This window comes from Topomyia yanbarensis, chromosome 3 (assembly GCF_030247195.1).
Source record: "Topomyia yanbarensis strain Yona2022 chromosome 3, ASM3024719v1, whole genome shotgun sequence".
NCBI classification, from domain to species: Eukaryota; Metazoa; Arthropoda; class Insecta; order Diptera; family Culicidae; genus Topomyia; species Topomyia yanbarensis.
This window is the reverse complement of record NC_080672.1, coordinates 24,175,857-24,190,924: the sequence shown is the minus strand read 5'-3', so window position 1 is coordinate 24,190,924 and position 15,068 is coordinate 24,175,857. Positions and strand designations below refer to the sequence as shown.

General features: G+C 35.2%; 1 protein-coding gene across 1 annotated transcript in view; it reads right to left on the bottom strand.

Moving 5' to 3' along the window:
* The window catches only part of LOC131691348 (uncharacterized), a 108,407-nt gene that overhangs the window by 20,423 nt on the left and 72,916 nt on the right, over positions 1-15,068 (bottom strand). Inside the window, exon 4 of the mRNA XM_058977668.1 lies at positions 7,746-7,925. Coding sequence (XP_058833651.1) covers positions 7,746-7,925 — 180 coding nt within the window. The remainder of the gene's footprint in view (positions 1-7,745; positions 7,926-15,068) is intronic.

Sequence of the window (15,068 nt, the reverse complement as noted above, 5' to 3'; positions counted from 1 at the left end):
ACAAAAATATGCATAGTTAGCATACTTTCCATTTCCGTTTCTTTTCTTCTGCTATGATTTTTGTACATTTTCAAGCATATACTTCTAGTAAGCATTCAATGAGTGGATAGACAGAATATGTCCAATGCATAAAATTTACAGCAGAATAAACGAGAGGCAGATAAAATAGTATTTTAAAAATTGTGTTCGGAGCTACAACCCCGGAGTAAATCCAGATTGTTGAGAATTTGTTAGAAATGACCTTCTTACATCATAATTGCACTTCCTATATGAGTAATACGAATTTTCCAGTTCCTAGAAGCGGTCCAAAAGTGGCCATTCATGAGATCAAATTGCATATGCTTTACTATATCAAAAACACTAATTTATTTCAACAAATCTTATAAGATTGTCTACTTAGTTGTATAGCAAGCAATCAATTCAATAAAGGTGTAATATAGATTTGCCTCTTTCTGACCAGTTCCGGGAATTCCGGAACGCAGTTCCTAGGACGAATGTTAGTTTTGCAATCATATACGAAGGCATCCGGATACATGATGCTCGGTTCCGAGAATTCCGGGACACGGTTCCCAGGACGAATTTTTTTTATGATAATTGTGGCATGCGGCACATCAAAAAACATCAATTTGAAGATCTATGAAGAATGCAATCAAATACGTTGATGCATCCCGATACATGCGGACACTTGATGCCCGGTTCCAGTTCCGGAACACGGTTTTCAGGTTGAATTTTGTTTTTCATGATAAGCATGATAATATATGAAGGCATCGGGATACATGTGGAAGCTTGATTCTCGGTTCCGGGAATTCCAAAACACAGTTACCAGGAAAAAAATATTTAATTTCCTTTTTTTTTTTTTAAATTCAGTTATGCGGCACATCAAAAACATCTACTCAATGATCTACGAAGAAAACAGTCACCCGGACACATTTGATGACCGGTTCCGTGAATTTCGGAACATGCTTTATTCTTCTTTCGTGCAGGAACGATTGCTAATGGTCTGTGAAACCGTAGTACACAAAATAAATACTCTGGAGCAGAAAAGCATTAGTTTTGTTGCTTTCAAGCTGTGCGGATTAGAACAGGTCACATGTGAGTGTCTCATCGCTCCAAATTTGTGCTTCTATTACATCATATTGTCGCGACTTGTGTACTGTGACATTTTACTTATGAGTTTTTCATTTGATTTCCAACAAATTTCAGCATTGATTATGATCGCTGCGAAATATTTACTTAAAAAGGAAAATCAAATTGGCACTAAAAATGGGGTAAAGGTGAGGTTGAGAAGCTGGTGATGAACGATATTTTTTTCATCACATCAACGGAGAAAAATTAGCGTTCATTACGCATATGAATATTGAGTGGTGTTATAGTGGAAGGAGCAGAGGGTAAAGCAGGCGCAAAATAAAATGTCAATAGTGTGGTTTGGGAGTGGGGTGTGGTGATAAAGATAATTACTATCCAATTCTTTATCTGTTTGTGTTTCGTTAATTTTTGCACTCAACCACTGTATGCGAATTGCTTCATGTACATAAGGATGACTGTTGGATAAGAGAACGTAAGCTCAAAATCAAAAAAATAAAGGGTTGTGTACAAGACACGACCGCAGTTACATTGAAAATGCAGCATTGTTAACCCTTAAAGGCACAAATCATTTTTTTCCATTATATATTCGACAGTTTGCTAATAACTATGTTTCGGGATACGGGACGAGAATACTTTGAAACAATTCGAACCTTGCCGGCGATTCGTTTCTGCTGCATACACACAGACGAACCTTCCTCTTTCGCAGCTCATGTCAAATGAGCACTATCTAACATAAGGCGATCTCTTTTATTAACTGTTTGGTGCAGACAAATAAAATCCTTTTGTGCGACAAATAAAAATATTTTCTTTTCGGTGTGGCTTTCGCTTAGTGGCAGGGTTGCCACATTCACTGATTTCCTTAAAGCTTTTGGAAAAACCATCGGGTTGGTAGATAATTTTGAAGAATATTTGCATATATTATGCTTCACTGGTAAAGGAACAGAATTATCAAGCACAAACTTAATATAAGTTAATAAAAGGAATTAATTGAATTCTTTTCCATTATATATTCGTCTTAATAAGGACGGTTTGCTAATAAATATGTTTCGGGATACGTGACTACAATCCTATGAAACGATTTGAGCCTTGCCTGCACAGCTGATACGCACGGCATAAATCAGCAATTTGCCATCTCGCTTCTGTTTCGCCATCGTCGTTTGAAGCTGCGAACAAAATTCTTCTGGCGCACACAGACAAACGTTCCCCTTCCGTCGCTCCTGATCTAATGAAAGATCTAACAGCTATTCTACAAGCAACAATAGTGATAATCTAACTGGTTCTACCAGCAGAGCAGGCATGGCACTGAAGTAATTTGGTGGAAAACATTCCTTTTATATCAAGCGATGGCATGTGTAGGATGCTTATGAATGTCGAGATGAGGTCCGTGTTAGGGAAAGTCTTGCGCAAAATTGTGATACGTTTATCCACATTTATTCCATATTTACGTATATTTCAATAATGTGCTGATGAAATACACAGATAAATTTGATAATAATTTTTTACTGGAAATTTTTAGAATCGATTGGTGTTCGAAGTATGAAAATCCATCAACAATTAACAAAATGTAAGCGAAAACTTTATATATTTTCTTATATTTTTCCAATGTTTTTATAATAATATGGATTTTTCAATAGTGTGCAGTCGAAATACCAATTTATAGTTGCAACCAATTTTTAAGTTGAACTTCTCTGATTCGATAAGTGTATAAATGACGCAAATCCATCAACAATAAACAGTTCTACAGTAATTTAAAATTATGCCACATTTTCGTGACACTGTTCGAAATCAGATTTTAGTTTTACACCTAGTCCCTGCCTCATATAGTAGAGTAAAGCATTTTCAATGCTAAAATGTGACCGCACTGTTTTGGGTGAGTATCGGTATTGTTCGTAAAACTTAAAAAAATAAGTTCCGTAACGTAATGTAGTATCACAACTTTGCTTCATATGCATTTTAGATCATACAGAAAAATATTTCGGCCAAGGAACCGTGATCTGGAAACCACGGAACCACAACATCAAGAGACCGCATGTGTCCGGATGTCTTCATATCGTCGCTGTTGTGCTATCTTATGACATACGCCATTTTGGGGTAAACTGAGTTAGATATGCCACATCACTTGTCTAAAAAATCTCTACAAAGTGGCGTTTTCAGAATTTTGACATTCTGCTTGATTACTGAGATATAGCGAAAAACGTGCAGCGAAATTTTATAATTTTTGCTTCGAATGACCGTGCCTGGGGATTGGTTCAAGTTATCTTGATGTATAAAATGTTTTTATGTGTAAAACTATCTGAGAAGCACAATGGCATAATCATTTTAAAAACAAAAATACAAGAATTGTTAGAAAAATGCAATTTAAGTTTTAAACTGAAAATATAGCATATTTGGCAACACTGTAACCAAAAATGACTATTTTTTCTAGATTCCCTTACTCATTTCCTTCAAAATACATCTCACGGATTGTCTATAGACCAAATGAAACCAAAGATATGAATAAAAGTTAATAATAGATGATTTTTTCCTATGGAAAATTTTCCATGCACGATTATGATACGCCATACAAATTTTGTCATCAATACACACCTATGACACGTGTGAGTGCGACTTTTGTTTACATTTATAGTCAAAACTCGCAACATAGTCAACCGATCTTCGTAATATTTGAGAGATTTATACAGAATAGATAGAAGCATCAATTGTCTTCTTAGAATTGTTTATACCATTTATATATTTCAAGATATTCAACCTGAAACTTTAAAAATTGTTTTTCTCGAAATGTGCAAAATGGCGCTTGTCATAAGATAGCACAACAGCGACGATATATGACTGCTTTCCTCGTGAATCATCGAATTGATGTTTTTGGTTAAGCCGCATGCCATGATTACCATAAAAAAATCGTTCTGGAAACCGTGCTCCGAAGTTTTCGTAGCGGGTCTTCAAGAGTCCTCATTAGGGTGTCCCAAAATGACATCATGTTAAAAAAGTCATCGGGCTCACTTCTTATATGAAAGGTTAGGGTATTATGAGCACTTTCTTCTTCGGAGTGAATTTGCTAAAATGCTCCCTACTGGTGGCGAATTTTAATCTTGAAAAATGGGCCGATTTTGGATAAAATTTCAAATGCATGCCTCTTGAAGTGCTCCTGAACGACCTTAGATTTTTTTCAGTTTTTTTCATTTTCTGAAGGTCCTAGTGGAGAAGTTTGGATAGTTAGTTTGTACAAATTTAGAATTATAAGAGCGGCAGAGCCATTAAAACTTAGTAAAAACTGAAATTTTTGGTGTTTTTCAGTAGTTTTTCTTCAAAACTGGGTATCTACAAAATTTTCAAAGTATAGAAAACACTTTATATAGTTGGGCCGATTACAGGGGCGTAATTTTGCTGAAGAAAGTGTACAGCTACGGTTAATATGGTATGAGTTATTTAAGGTTTTGTTAAATAACCTTTTGACATTTTATGATATTCATCAAAAATAACACTGTTCTACAAAATAAAACAACTTAAGTGTGCTTAGTCCGTATATTATTTTTCGAAAAATAGAAGGAAAATGATGAAAAATGGCATTTTTCGCTTGTCTCTATTACATCAGAATCGGTTTTTATGAGCATTTGACGATTTTTTTTAAAAATTATTTTGAATACTAATAGCCACCTAGCGGGTTTGAAAATCACTAAAATTAACAAATATGTCGAGTTAATGCCAAGTTATGGCGTATATTTGAAGGCTGAATTGATTGGCGTATTCATATTTTATATATAAGGTTTTATTTCCATGTTAGGAACTTTAAAGGGGAAAAATGCAGAAGAGTGAGGTGAGTGTTGAAAAACTGATATTTACTGTTTAGATCACATAATTCCGAAATAATCAAATTTTGGGCAAATATCCTTGAAAAAGTTTTACGACAGTCTTCTAACACAATTATTTTATTGAAGATTCCTCCTAGAAGTAATTATGGAGAATTAACTCTTCAAAAAATAATTAGAGACTTGGCGTCATTAGCAAAGTTATCATTATTTTTATAATATAAGTTACAAAAAAAAATCATCAGATTCTCATTAAACCTCGTCTTGACATGCTAAAGACGTACAGAAAACGTCATTTTTCATCATTTTCCTTCTACTTTCCGAAAAACAATGTGTGGTCAAAGCATATTTGAACTGATTTACTTTTCGGAACAGCTTTATTTTTGATGAATTGCTAAAAATGGAACCGTATTTCGGAATTCACAGAACAGGGAAGCAAGTGTCCGGATGTCTTCAAATATGATTGAATTATTCACTTATTATCGAATTGCTGTTCTTTTATTTGCCGCATGACATGATTATCATAAAAAATGAAATTTGACCTTCGAATCGTGCTTCGGAGTTCCCGGCACGGGTCATCAAGTATCCGCATATGTGTGGATGCCTTCGTATATGACTGAAATCTTCATAGATCTTCGAGTCGATGATTTTTGATGTGCCGCATGCCATGATTATCATAAAAAATAAAATTTGACTTGGGAACCATGTTCCGGAATTCCCGGAACGGGTCTTCAAGTGACCGCATATGTCCGGATTCTTCCTTCATAGATCATCGAGTTGATGTTTTTTGATGTACCGCATGCCACGATTATCATAAAAAAGTCATCCTGGGAGCCGTGTTTCGGAATTCCCGGAACTTGTCATCAAGTGTCCACATGTTAAAAGAAAATAAAAATAAAATTCGTCCTAAGAACCGTGTTCCGGAATTCCCGGAACTGGTCAGAAAGTGGCAAATCTATGTTATACCTTTATTGAATTGATTGCTTGCTATACTAAGTAGACAATCTGATAAGATTTGTTGAAATAAATTAATGTTTCTGATATAATAAAGCATATGCAAAGTAAGTTCATGAATTGCCACTTTTGGGAACCGCTCCCAGGGACTGGCCAATTCGTATTACTCATATATGATGTGCAATCATTATGATTATTTCTAACAAATTCTTGTCGAAACATGTGGAATTCTAGCGTTGTTTTGATAATATTTATGAAAAACTGAAAATGGCCAAAAGTTGGTACCCCACTGCAATCTGGATTTACTCCGCGGTCGTTGCTCCGAATACAATTTTTAAAGCATTTTTAAAAATTGGAATAATTTCTGGTTCTTTTTTGCAAAAAACTGCATCAAAATCGATTAAACACAAAAAATGTTATGGCAAATTGAACGTCGATTTTGGTGTATCGAAGAGGGCTTGGTAGTTTGAAGGTTGAGCTCAGCCGGAAACGAACTGGAATTCTGGTTGTGTCACTGAAGCTGGAATACGAACAGGAACCAGCCAGAATTCCAGTTCATTTTCAGTTGAACTTTACTGGGGTTCTTTTACGGTAGCCATGACAAAAGCAGGGGAGCAACTACGTTCGATGGTTTGTGATTACCGCTGGATCCACCTCCGTAGCAAAGATGTCCATAGCGCACTTTGTGTGCGCAGACAAGTTGGCGAAATCCTTCCATGCCTTGAACCGGAAGACTAAAAACTATTTGACCAATATGGATATCGTCATGAGAAAGCGAAGGTCGAGGTCGGATGCGCAATTGGTCACCCAAAATCAACGGGTGAAGATGTTCGTCAAGCGTGTCTTCCCTTCGAAGCGCATCGATGTTATGATCATGGACGACGATACGCCCCTGACCTGACACTCGACAGCAATGATTGGCAGGAGACAGCTACTTCACGCTCTCCAAGAAGGAGGTGAGCTGCGACGTAAAGTACAACTCCCACACGAGGTTCCCAAAGAAGCTCCTCTTGTGGATGATAATCAGTGTGAAAAGATGTCGAAACCAGTATTCTTTTCATCGCAATTGGCGGTTAACGGGAAGGCACGAAGTGCTTACCGCATGTTGTGGCCTTCATTAGAAAACATCACCTGGAGGACGATACCGTGTTCTGGTCGGATCTGGCCTCGGCACATTACGCGAAACGGTCGCTGGAAGAGATGGAGCGATTGAAGTCCCTAGTCGTCCCCATGAATCGAAAATTTCTGGGTAATCATGAAGCGGAGGATCTATTAGAACAATTTCATGGCGAATATCGAAAAGGAATTGATCAATATCAATAAGGCGACTAAGGAGTTAAAGAATATGCCAAAATCTTTCTTTTCGACATCTATTGCCAAAGTTCCGGTAAAAAACCGTAAAGTCGCCCGACAGTGACCGGTATTTTTGTGAAATTATGAATCAATGAAAATTTGTTTTGTTTCAATACCTTTTCTCGTTTTTCCCACCCATTTTTGGTCCGATAGTCGTCAAATATTAAGAAAATTATTATTATGTTACGAAAAATATTCAAATAAAAATTTCAAATTTCGTTTTTTCAAGTGCACACATGCATGGTGCCATTAAGTTCAATAGTCCCGAATCCTTGACTTCAGTCAGAAGTACCATGGTTGCATGAGAATTCCTCATGCTCTTGAGAAATAAGCAGTTGACCAAATAGAAACTATTTTCAATAAACTCATCATTATGCATCATATTGCGATACGGCCTCTCTGAAACGGGATTCGATGGCAAACCTGCATCATCGACCGGTCGGCTTGCACGTATGTGACCCCACACAGCAAGCAACCATCCAACAAAAACAATTTCAACAAAACAGCACTATTGACAGAGTACGATATATACTACATTATATCTACCCCTTGACGGTCTCCGGAGTCTTGAGCAGTTTGCCCTTGCAGTAGTTGGGCGATTGGTTCTCGTTGTTTTCCTCCTGCTGGCAGAGATGATCGGCCGAGCGCGATAGCTCCGGTACCATGCTGGTGAAATTGATATCGCTCAACAGCACTCGACGCGCCTCTTGGGTCTTATCCGATGGTCTGCCGCGGTTGGTTGAAGAACGGGGCCCGATATATAGATTGATGATGTTTCCATAAAGTGGCAGGCAGGCGTGAAATAGAGACATAACATTTACAATACGCTACAGACGGTGATGATCGGCTGTGAATGAGTGAATGAATGATATGGAAAACGGCGGGTTTCTTTCGTGCAATGTGGAACGGATAAAAAACAACGGATAATTGTACTTAATAGTGACGAAATAATTGGCATGGAAAGGCAATAACGAGGAAATTAAGCAGGGTACCATAGTTTCAATAGAATTTCAAGCTCCTTTTCGATTACTGGTGTAGGTACTCATTAACTGCGTGTCTACCTCGAATTCACGATTACAGTTATGATTGAAAGCACCGCTTTTACGGATGTGGACAAAATAGAATAGCAATTACCAATGAATGATTTGGGTTGGACCTATTGTGATATTGAATTAAACCGATTGATGTGGTCAAAATTAGTTGAAAGGAAACGACCCTATCGCTTTCCTGGTATATTTTGTTTTACTCGAAATTCACACTAATAGGGTTATTAAACGAAGTTTGATAATATTTCAAATATAATTGTGATTCACATGTTGGACCAGTGATTCTGTAGTTGTGTTTCCCTGAATATTTTTTTTTATTTCCTTCAGTATTATATTCGTCATTAAAATTACTTGCTTAACAACCTTCCAATCAAAATCTTTGTGATGTGATTAAAACACCATGTACCTCCACCATCGTGTTATTCGATGGAGACGCACACAAATAGCTTTTTGTATGATATCACATCTTTTCGCTCCAAACAACGTTGAACAGATCACAACATAAACGTCGTTCATAAAGATGGATACAGTTTTTTGTCGACCATTCATGCTGCTTAAGATTGTTCATCATCCGACCAGCAGTTCCTTTTTATCGCACGGATAAAGGTAGCACAGTTAAATCCCATGCTTATATAGTTAGTTAGTATTTTTAGTAGTATAGTTAGTATTTTGAATGGCACACAGACGATAAACATATCCCGTAGTTCGGATGTCCTCTAGTGCAATAGTTTGAGGCTAGGGTAATGAGTCTATTTTCGTTCTATTCTTATTATCACACTACCCTTTTGAAGCCATTGGTTAAAACCGCGTCTGTCATCTTTGTTCAACGCATTAGCTCATACGGTAGGGTGAAAATTGCGGTACTCGATTTGTTTGGCCTTCGCGCTCAAACACGGGGTTAAGACCATTTTTATTATTTTATTGATTCTTAAAAACGACGCAATTCTATTGAAATCAATTTATTGGTGTTCCATCGTTTGGAGAGGCGGAGTAATTAACGAAATAGTGCGACACCCTACCTAATAGGACCAAAACAGGCTCATTAACCTGTACACATATTTACGTAAACGCTGGAACTACCATCAACACCAATCAAACCACAAACAATCGGTTTTTTTGCACGGTGTGTGATACTATGATGAAGCACAATTTTGTATCGTTCAGTAGATACATATATTATAGCTACGTAGGTATATGTGAGTTAATGCACGTTGTTCCGGAATAGTCTGAAACACGCGGGGGTTTATCGTTGACCGGCATTGTCATTTTATCGTTACGACATCTGTCCGTCGTCGTTTGCTGCAGGGCAGTAAATATTCTCCGTATGATGATGTCGTGGTACACATGCGGTTGTGGTCAGGAATCACTGTATATAGGAATAGTTCGGGGCAAGTAAATTTTGAAATTCGTCTATTTTATTTTGGGTAGCTGTGCCGAATGTGTTGAAAATAACATTCAGATGCTTGGAACAAGCTTTTTGACTGAATTGAGGTCGAATCACTTGTGTTGTTGAATTAACACACCGTTTTAAAACAATTAATTAATTTTATTGGGTTTTGACGTAAGTGGTATCCAACGGGGAAAACAGATCAAAATGGAGAGTTATACGAAAGCAATTGTGAAAAAATTCCCCCAGAAGCAGGATTCGAATCTGCAACTCTTAGGACTCAGGCCAAATTCGTCCCCGTATGTATGTAAATGTATTGTTTACATTTTTTTTATTTTTTGAGGTAATGAAATAATTTGTCTTTTTTGTCAAACCGTCTTAACATAATTGACTTGCAAGTGGGGGCATTCATTTGTGGCATTTCATTCGCCATTTATTAAACGAACTTTGAATTTAGGGTAAGTAACAATTCGCTAACAACTTAGCCAACCACACCGTCATCGAAAGTTAATTTCAATCACTGTCGTCCTGCTTTATCGTCGTTAGTTTATTTTGTAAAAAAAAATTGACTTTCGTATTGCAGTTTGGATGAAATAAGTTCCATAGGTACACAAAACAAAAGGTTCCGAAAGCTACTTAACCCCGTCTTCGTAGATTTCAGCAAAAATAGCGTGACACATCCACGTTAAATGCCTTGTGCATGTGTTCTTCCGAATAGTTCTGTTGACGCATGTCTCATATCCGACCTCACAACTCGCGATAGTTATGTTGTCACAGTCAATTTAACTATTGATAACATAGGCAGGTGATATTGCACATTTGCCCCATAATGAACCATCGCCTTCTGATAATTTCAAAAGGGTTGTATGGCTATGACGGAAATGGGTTTCCCCTCATAATACAAATGCTCACCATATAATTTGGGGCAGCCCAGATATCAAGTTGAGAGCCACTGAATTGATAGAATACTTAAGTTGCACAAATAATGGCTGGTGTCCAAATGGAATAACTCACATTTTGCATTTTTTTTAAAGGAAACGGAAAAAACTTCTGCGTTTCCAAATTATGGTACATTGTCGCTGATATAACCGGAGTGTCGCGACTACGCTTCAGACATGTTGCTTCAAATTTAATGCTATTCAACGAAGTCATTACATTTGAAATAACATGCTTGAATATGAAATTTATTTATTTTTAAAATTAATGATGGTGATTCGGAAAAGAACCTTTGATGTTTGTGCTGAATTCATCTTTGAATTAGTTATGGAATTTGCGTTTTGACTTCGTCTGCTCAGAATCGGACACTGTCTTAGTGACAAAACTAAACTGCCGCCCGATTGACGCTAGCTCCAAGAATCGGAAACAAATTGTTCCTGAGCACACCCCTAGTCAAGCGTGATGTACTTCAGGAAAAGAAGCTCATTTTAAGCTGTTGTTATGTGAACTATTTGGATTTAGCGTCTAACTAACGCCAATTTGGTGTTAGTTTTGACATATCGTCTAATTGACAGCAAGTTGATGTCAGTTACTAACGAGTGGAACTCGAAATATTTAAAGACAAAATAATTTTAGTCACCTATTTGCATTAAACCCTTCCATCGTGCGTTGGACATTTGACAAAACTAAATAACAAATGACCAAAGACACATCTTTGAATTCCTAAGCACACTGAACGTTTCAGTTTCCTGATAAATAATTAAAGTCCATCAATTAAAAAGAAACGCCGGATAATTTTAAAGGACGCCGACAAGGAACACAAAAAGGTGAAAACAGAAAAGAATGGTAACACTAGAAAGGGTATTGTGTATTAATTATCTATTATTCAAATAAGAAGATTTTCAAAAACATTTCAAAACTTTTTAAAACAACGGTTCTGGAATTCGTACAATTCGTTTTATTTATTCAATTTTTTTAAATTTCTTTCCGAATGCTCTTTTTTAGTTCTTTCCCTTCATTAACTAGATTCGTTTTGTTAATTTTATTCGTTTTAAATGCTTGACTAATTATAAATATATAATCATTTAATTTATTTAGTCATTCAGAATTCTTTTTTTAAATTATGTTCATTTGAGTTCATTATACTTTTTATTCATTTCAATAATCTATTCTGTTGTTTCAGTCAAATGTTTTATTTATTTCGTCCAAATTCTTAAAAGGACATAATACATTTTTTCTATTTATTTTATAACATTTTGAAAAATGTTTTGATTTTTCATTTTAATCACTTCATTAATTATGTTCTGTTTCCTTTTTTTATTTATTTCATCATTCATCATCATTATTTTTATCCATATTATTAATTTAACATATTTAATTCGTTAAATTTTTTCACTCATTTCATTTACTAATTTATTTTATGGATTTTATTTGTTCATTTAATTTATTTTTTTATTTTCTTCATTTAGTTTATTTAATTATTTTCGTCGACTTCGTTAATTTTGTTCATTTCGTTCATTCTGTTCATTTCGTTGATTTTGTTCATTTCGTTCATTTCATTCAATTCGTTCATTGCGTTCATTTCGTTTATTTCGTTCATTTCGTTCATTTCGTTCATTTCGTTCATTTCGTTCATTTCGTTCATTTCGTTCATTTCGTTCATTTCGTTCATTTCGTTCATTTCGTTCATTTCGTTCATTTCGTTCATTTCGTTCATTTCGTTCATTTCGTTCATTTCGTTCATTTCGTTCATTTCGTTCATTTCGTTAAGTTCGTTCATTTCGTTCATTTCGTTCATTTCGTTCATTTCGTTCATTTCGTTCATTTCGTTCATTTTGTTCATTTCGTTCATTTCGTTCATTTCGTTCATTTCGTTCATTTCGTTCATTTCGTTCATTTCGTTCATTTCGTTCATTTCGTTCATTTCGTTCATTTCGTTCATTTCGTTCATTTCGTTCATTTCGTTCATTTCGTTCATTTCGTTCATTTCGTTCATTTCGTTCATTTCGTTCATTTAGTTCATTTCGTTCATTTCGCTCATTTCGTTCATTTCGTTCATTTCGTTCATTTCGTTCATTTCGTTCATTTCGTTCATTTCATTCATTTCGTTCATTTCGTTCATTTCGTTAATTTCGTTAATTTCGTTAATTTCGTTAATTTCGTTAATTTCGTTAATTTCGTTAATTTCGTTAATTTCGTTCATTTCGTTCATTTCGTTCATTTCGTTCATTTCATTCAATTCGTTCATTTCGTTCATTTCGTTCATTTCGTTCATTTCGTTCATTTCGTTCATTTCGTTCATTTCGTTCATTTCGTTCATTTCATTCAATTCGTTCATTTCGTTCATTTCGTTCATTTCGTTCATTTCGTTCATTTCGTTCATTTCGTTCATTTCGTTCATTTCGTTCATTTCGTTCATTTCGTTCATTTCGTTCATTTCGTTCATTTCGTTCATTTCGTTCATTTAATTCATTTTGTTCATTTCGTTCATTTCGTTCATTTCGTTCATTTCGTTCATTTCATTCAATTCGTTCATTTCGTTCATTTCGTTCATTTCATTCAATTCGTTCATTTCGTTCATTTCGTTCATTTCGTTCAATTCGTTCATTTCGTTCATTTCGTTCATTTCGTTCATTTCGTTCATTTCGTTCATGTCGTTCATGTCGTTCATGTCGTTCATTTCGTTTATTTCGTTCATTTCGTTCATTTCGTTCATTTCGTTCATTTCGTTCATTTCGTTCATTTCGTTCATTTCGTTCATTTCGTTCATTTCGTTCATTTCGTTCATTTCGTTCATTTCGTTCATTTCGTTCATTTCGATCATTTCGTTCATTTCGTTCATTTCGTTCATTTCGTTCATTTCGTTCATTTCGTTCATTTCGTTCATTTCGTTCATTTCGATCATTTCGTTCATTTCGTTCATTTCGTTCATTTCGTTCATTTCGTTCATTTCGTTCATTTCGTTCATTTCGTTCATTTCGTTCATTTCGTTCATTTCGTTCATTTCGTTCATGTCGTTCATGTCGTTCATGTCGTTCATGTCGTTCATGTCGTTCATTTCGTTCATTTCGTTCATTTCGTTCATTTCGTTCATTTCGTTCATTTCGTTCATTTCGTTCATTTCGTTCATTTCGTTCATTTCGTTCATTTCGTTCATTTCGTTCATTTCGTTCATTTCGATCATTTCGTTCATTTCGTTCATTTCGTTCATTTCGTTCATTTCGTTCATGTCGTTCATGTCGTTCATGTCGTTCATTTCGTTTATTTCGTTCATTTCGTTCATTTCGTTCATTTCGTTCATTTCGTTCATTTCGTTCATTTCGTTCATTTCGTTCATTTCGTTCATTTCGTTCATTTCGTTCATTTCGTACATTTCGTTCATTTCGTTCATTTCGTTCATTTCGTTAATTTCGTTAATTTCGTTCATTTCGTTCATTTCGTTCATTTCGTTAATTTCGTTCATTTCGTTCATTTCGTTCATTTCGTTCATTTCGTTCATTTCGTTCATTTCGTTCATTTCGTTCATTTTGTTCATTTCGTTCATTTCGTTCATTTCGTTCATTTCGTTCATTTCGTTCATTTCGTTCATTTCGTTCATTTCGTTCATTTCGTTCATTTCGTTCATTTCGTTCATTTCGTTCATTTCGTTCATTTCGTTCATTTCGCTCATTTCGCTCATCTCGTTCATTTCGTTCATTTCGTTCATTTCGTTCATTTCATTCATTTCGTTCATTTCGTTCATTTCGTTAATTTCGTTAATTTCGTTAATTTCGTTAATTTCGTTAATTTCGTTAATTTCGTTAATTTCGTTAATTTCGTTAATTTCGTTAATTTCGTTAATTTCGTTCATTTCGTTCATTTAGTTCATTTCGTTCATTTCATTCAATTCGTTCATTTCGTTCATTTCGTTCATTTCGTTCATTTCGTTCATTTCGTTCATTTCGTTCATTTCGTTCATTTCGTTCATTTCGTTCATTTCATTAAATTCGTTCATTTCGTTCATTTCGTTCATTTCGTTCATTTCGTTCATTTCGTTCATTTCGTTCATTTAATTCATTTTGTTCATTTCGTTCATTTCGTTCATTTCGTTCATTTCATTCAATTCGTTCATTTCGTTCATTTCGTTCATTTCATTCAATTCGTTCATTTCGTTCATTTCGTTCATTTCGTTCATTTCGTTCAATTCGTTCATTTCGTTCATTTCGTTCATTTCGTTCATTTCGTTCATTTCGTTCATTTCGTTCATTTCGTTCATTTCGTTCATTTCATTCAATTCGTTCATTTCGTTCATTTCGTTCATTTCGTTCATTTCGTTCATTTCGTTCATTTCGTTCATTTCGTTCATTTCGTTCATTTCGTTCATTTCGTTCATTTCGTTCATTTCATTAAATTCGTTCATTTCGTTCATTTCGTTCATTTCGTTCATTTCGTTCATTTCGTTCATTTAATTCATTTTGTTCATTTCGTTCATTTCGTTCATTTCATTCAATTCGTTCATTT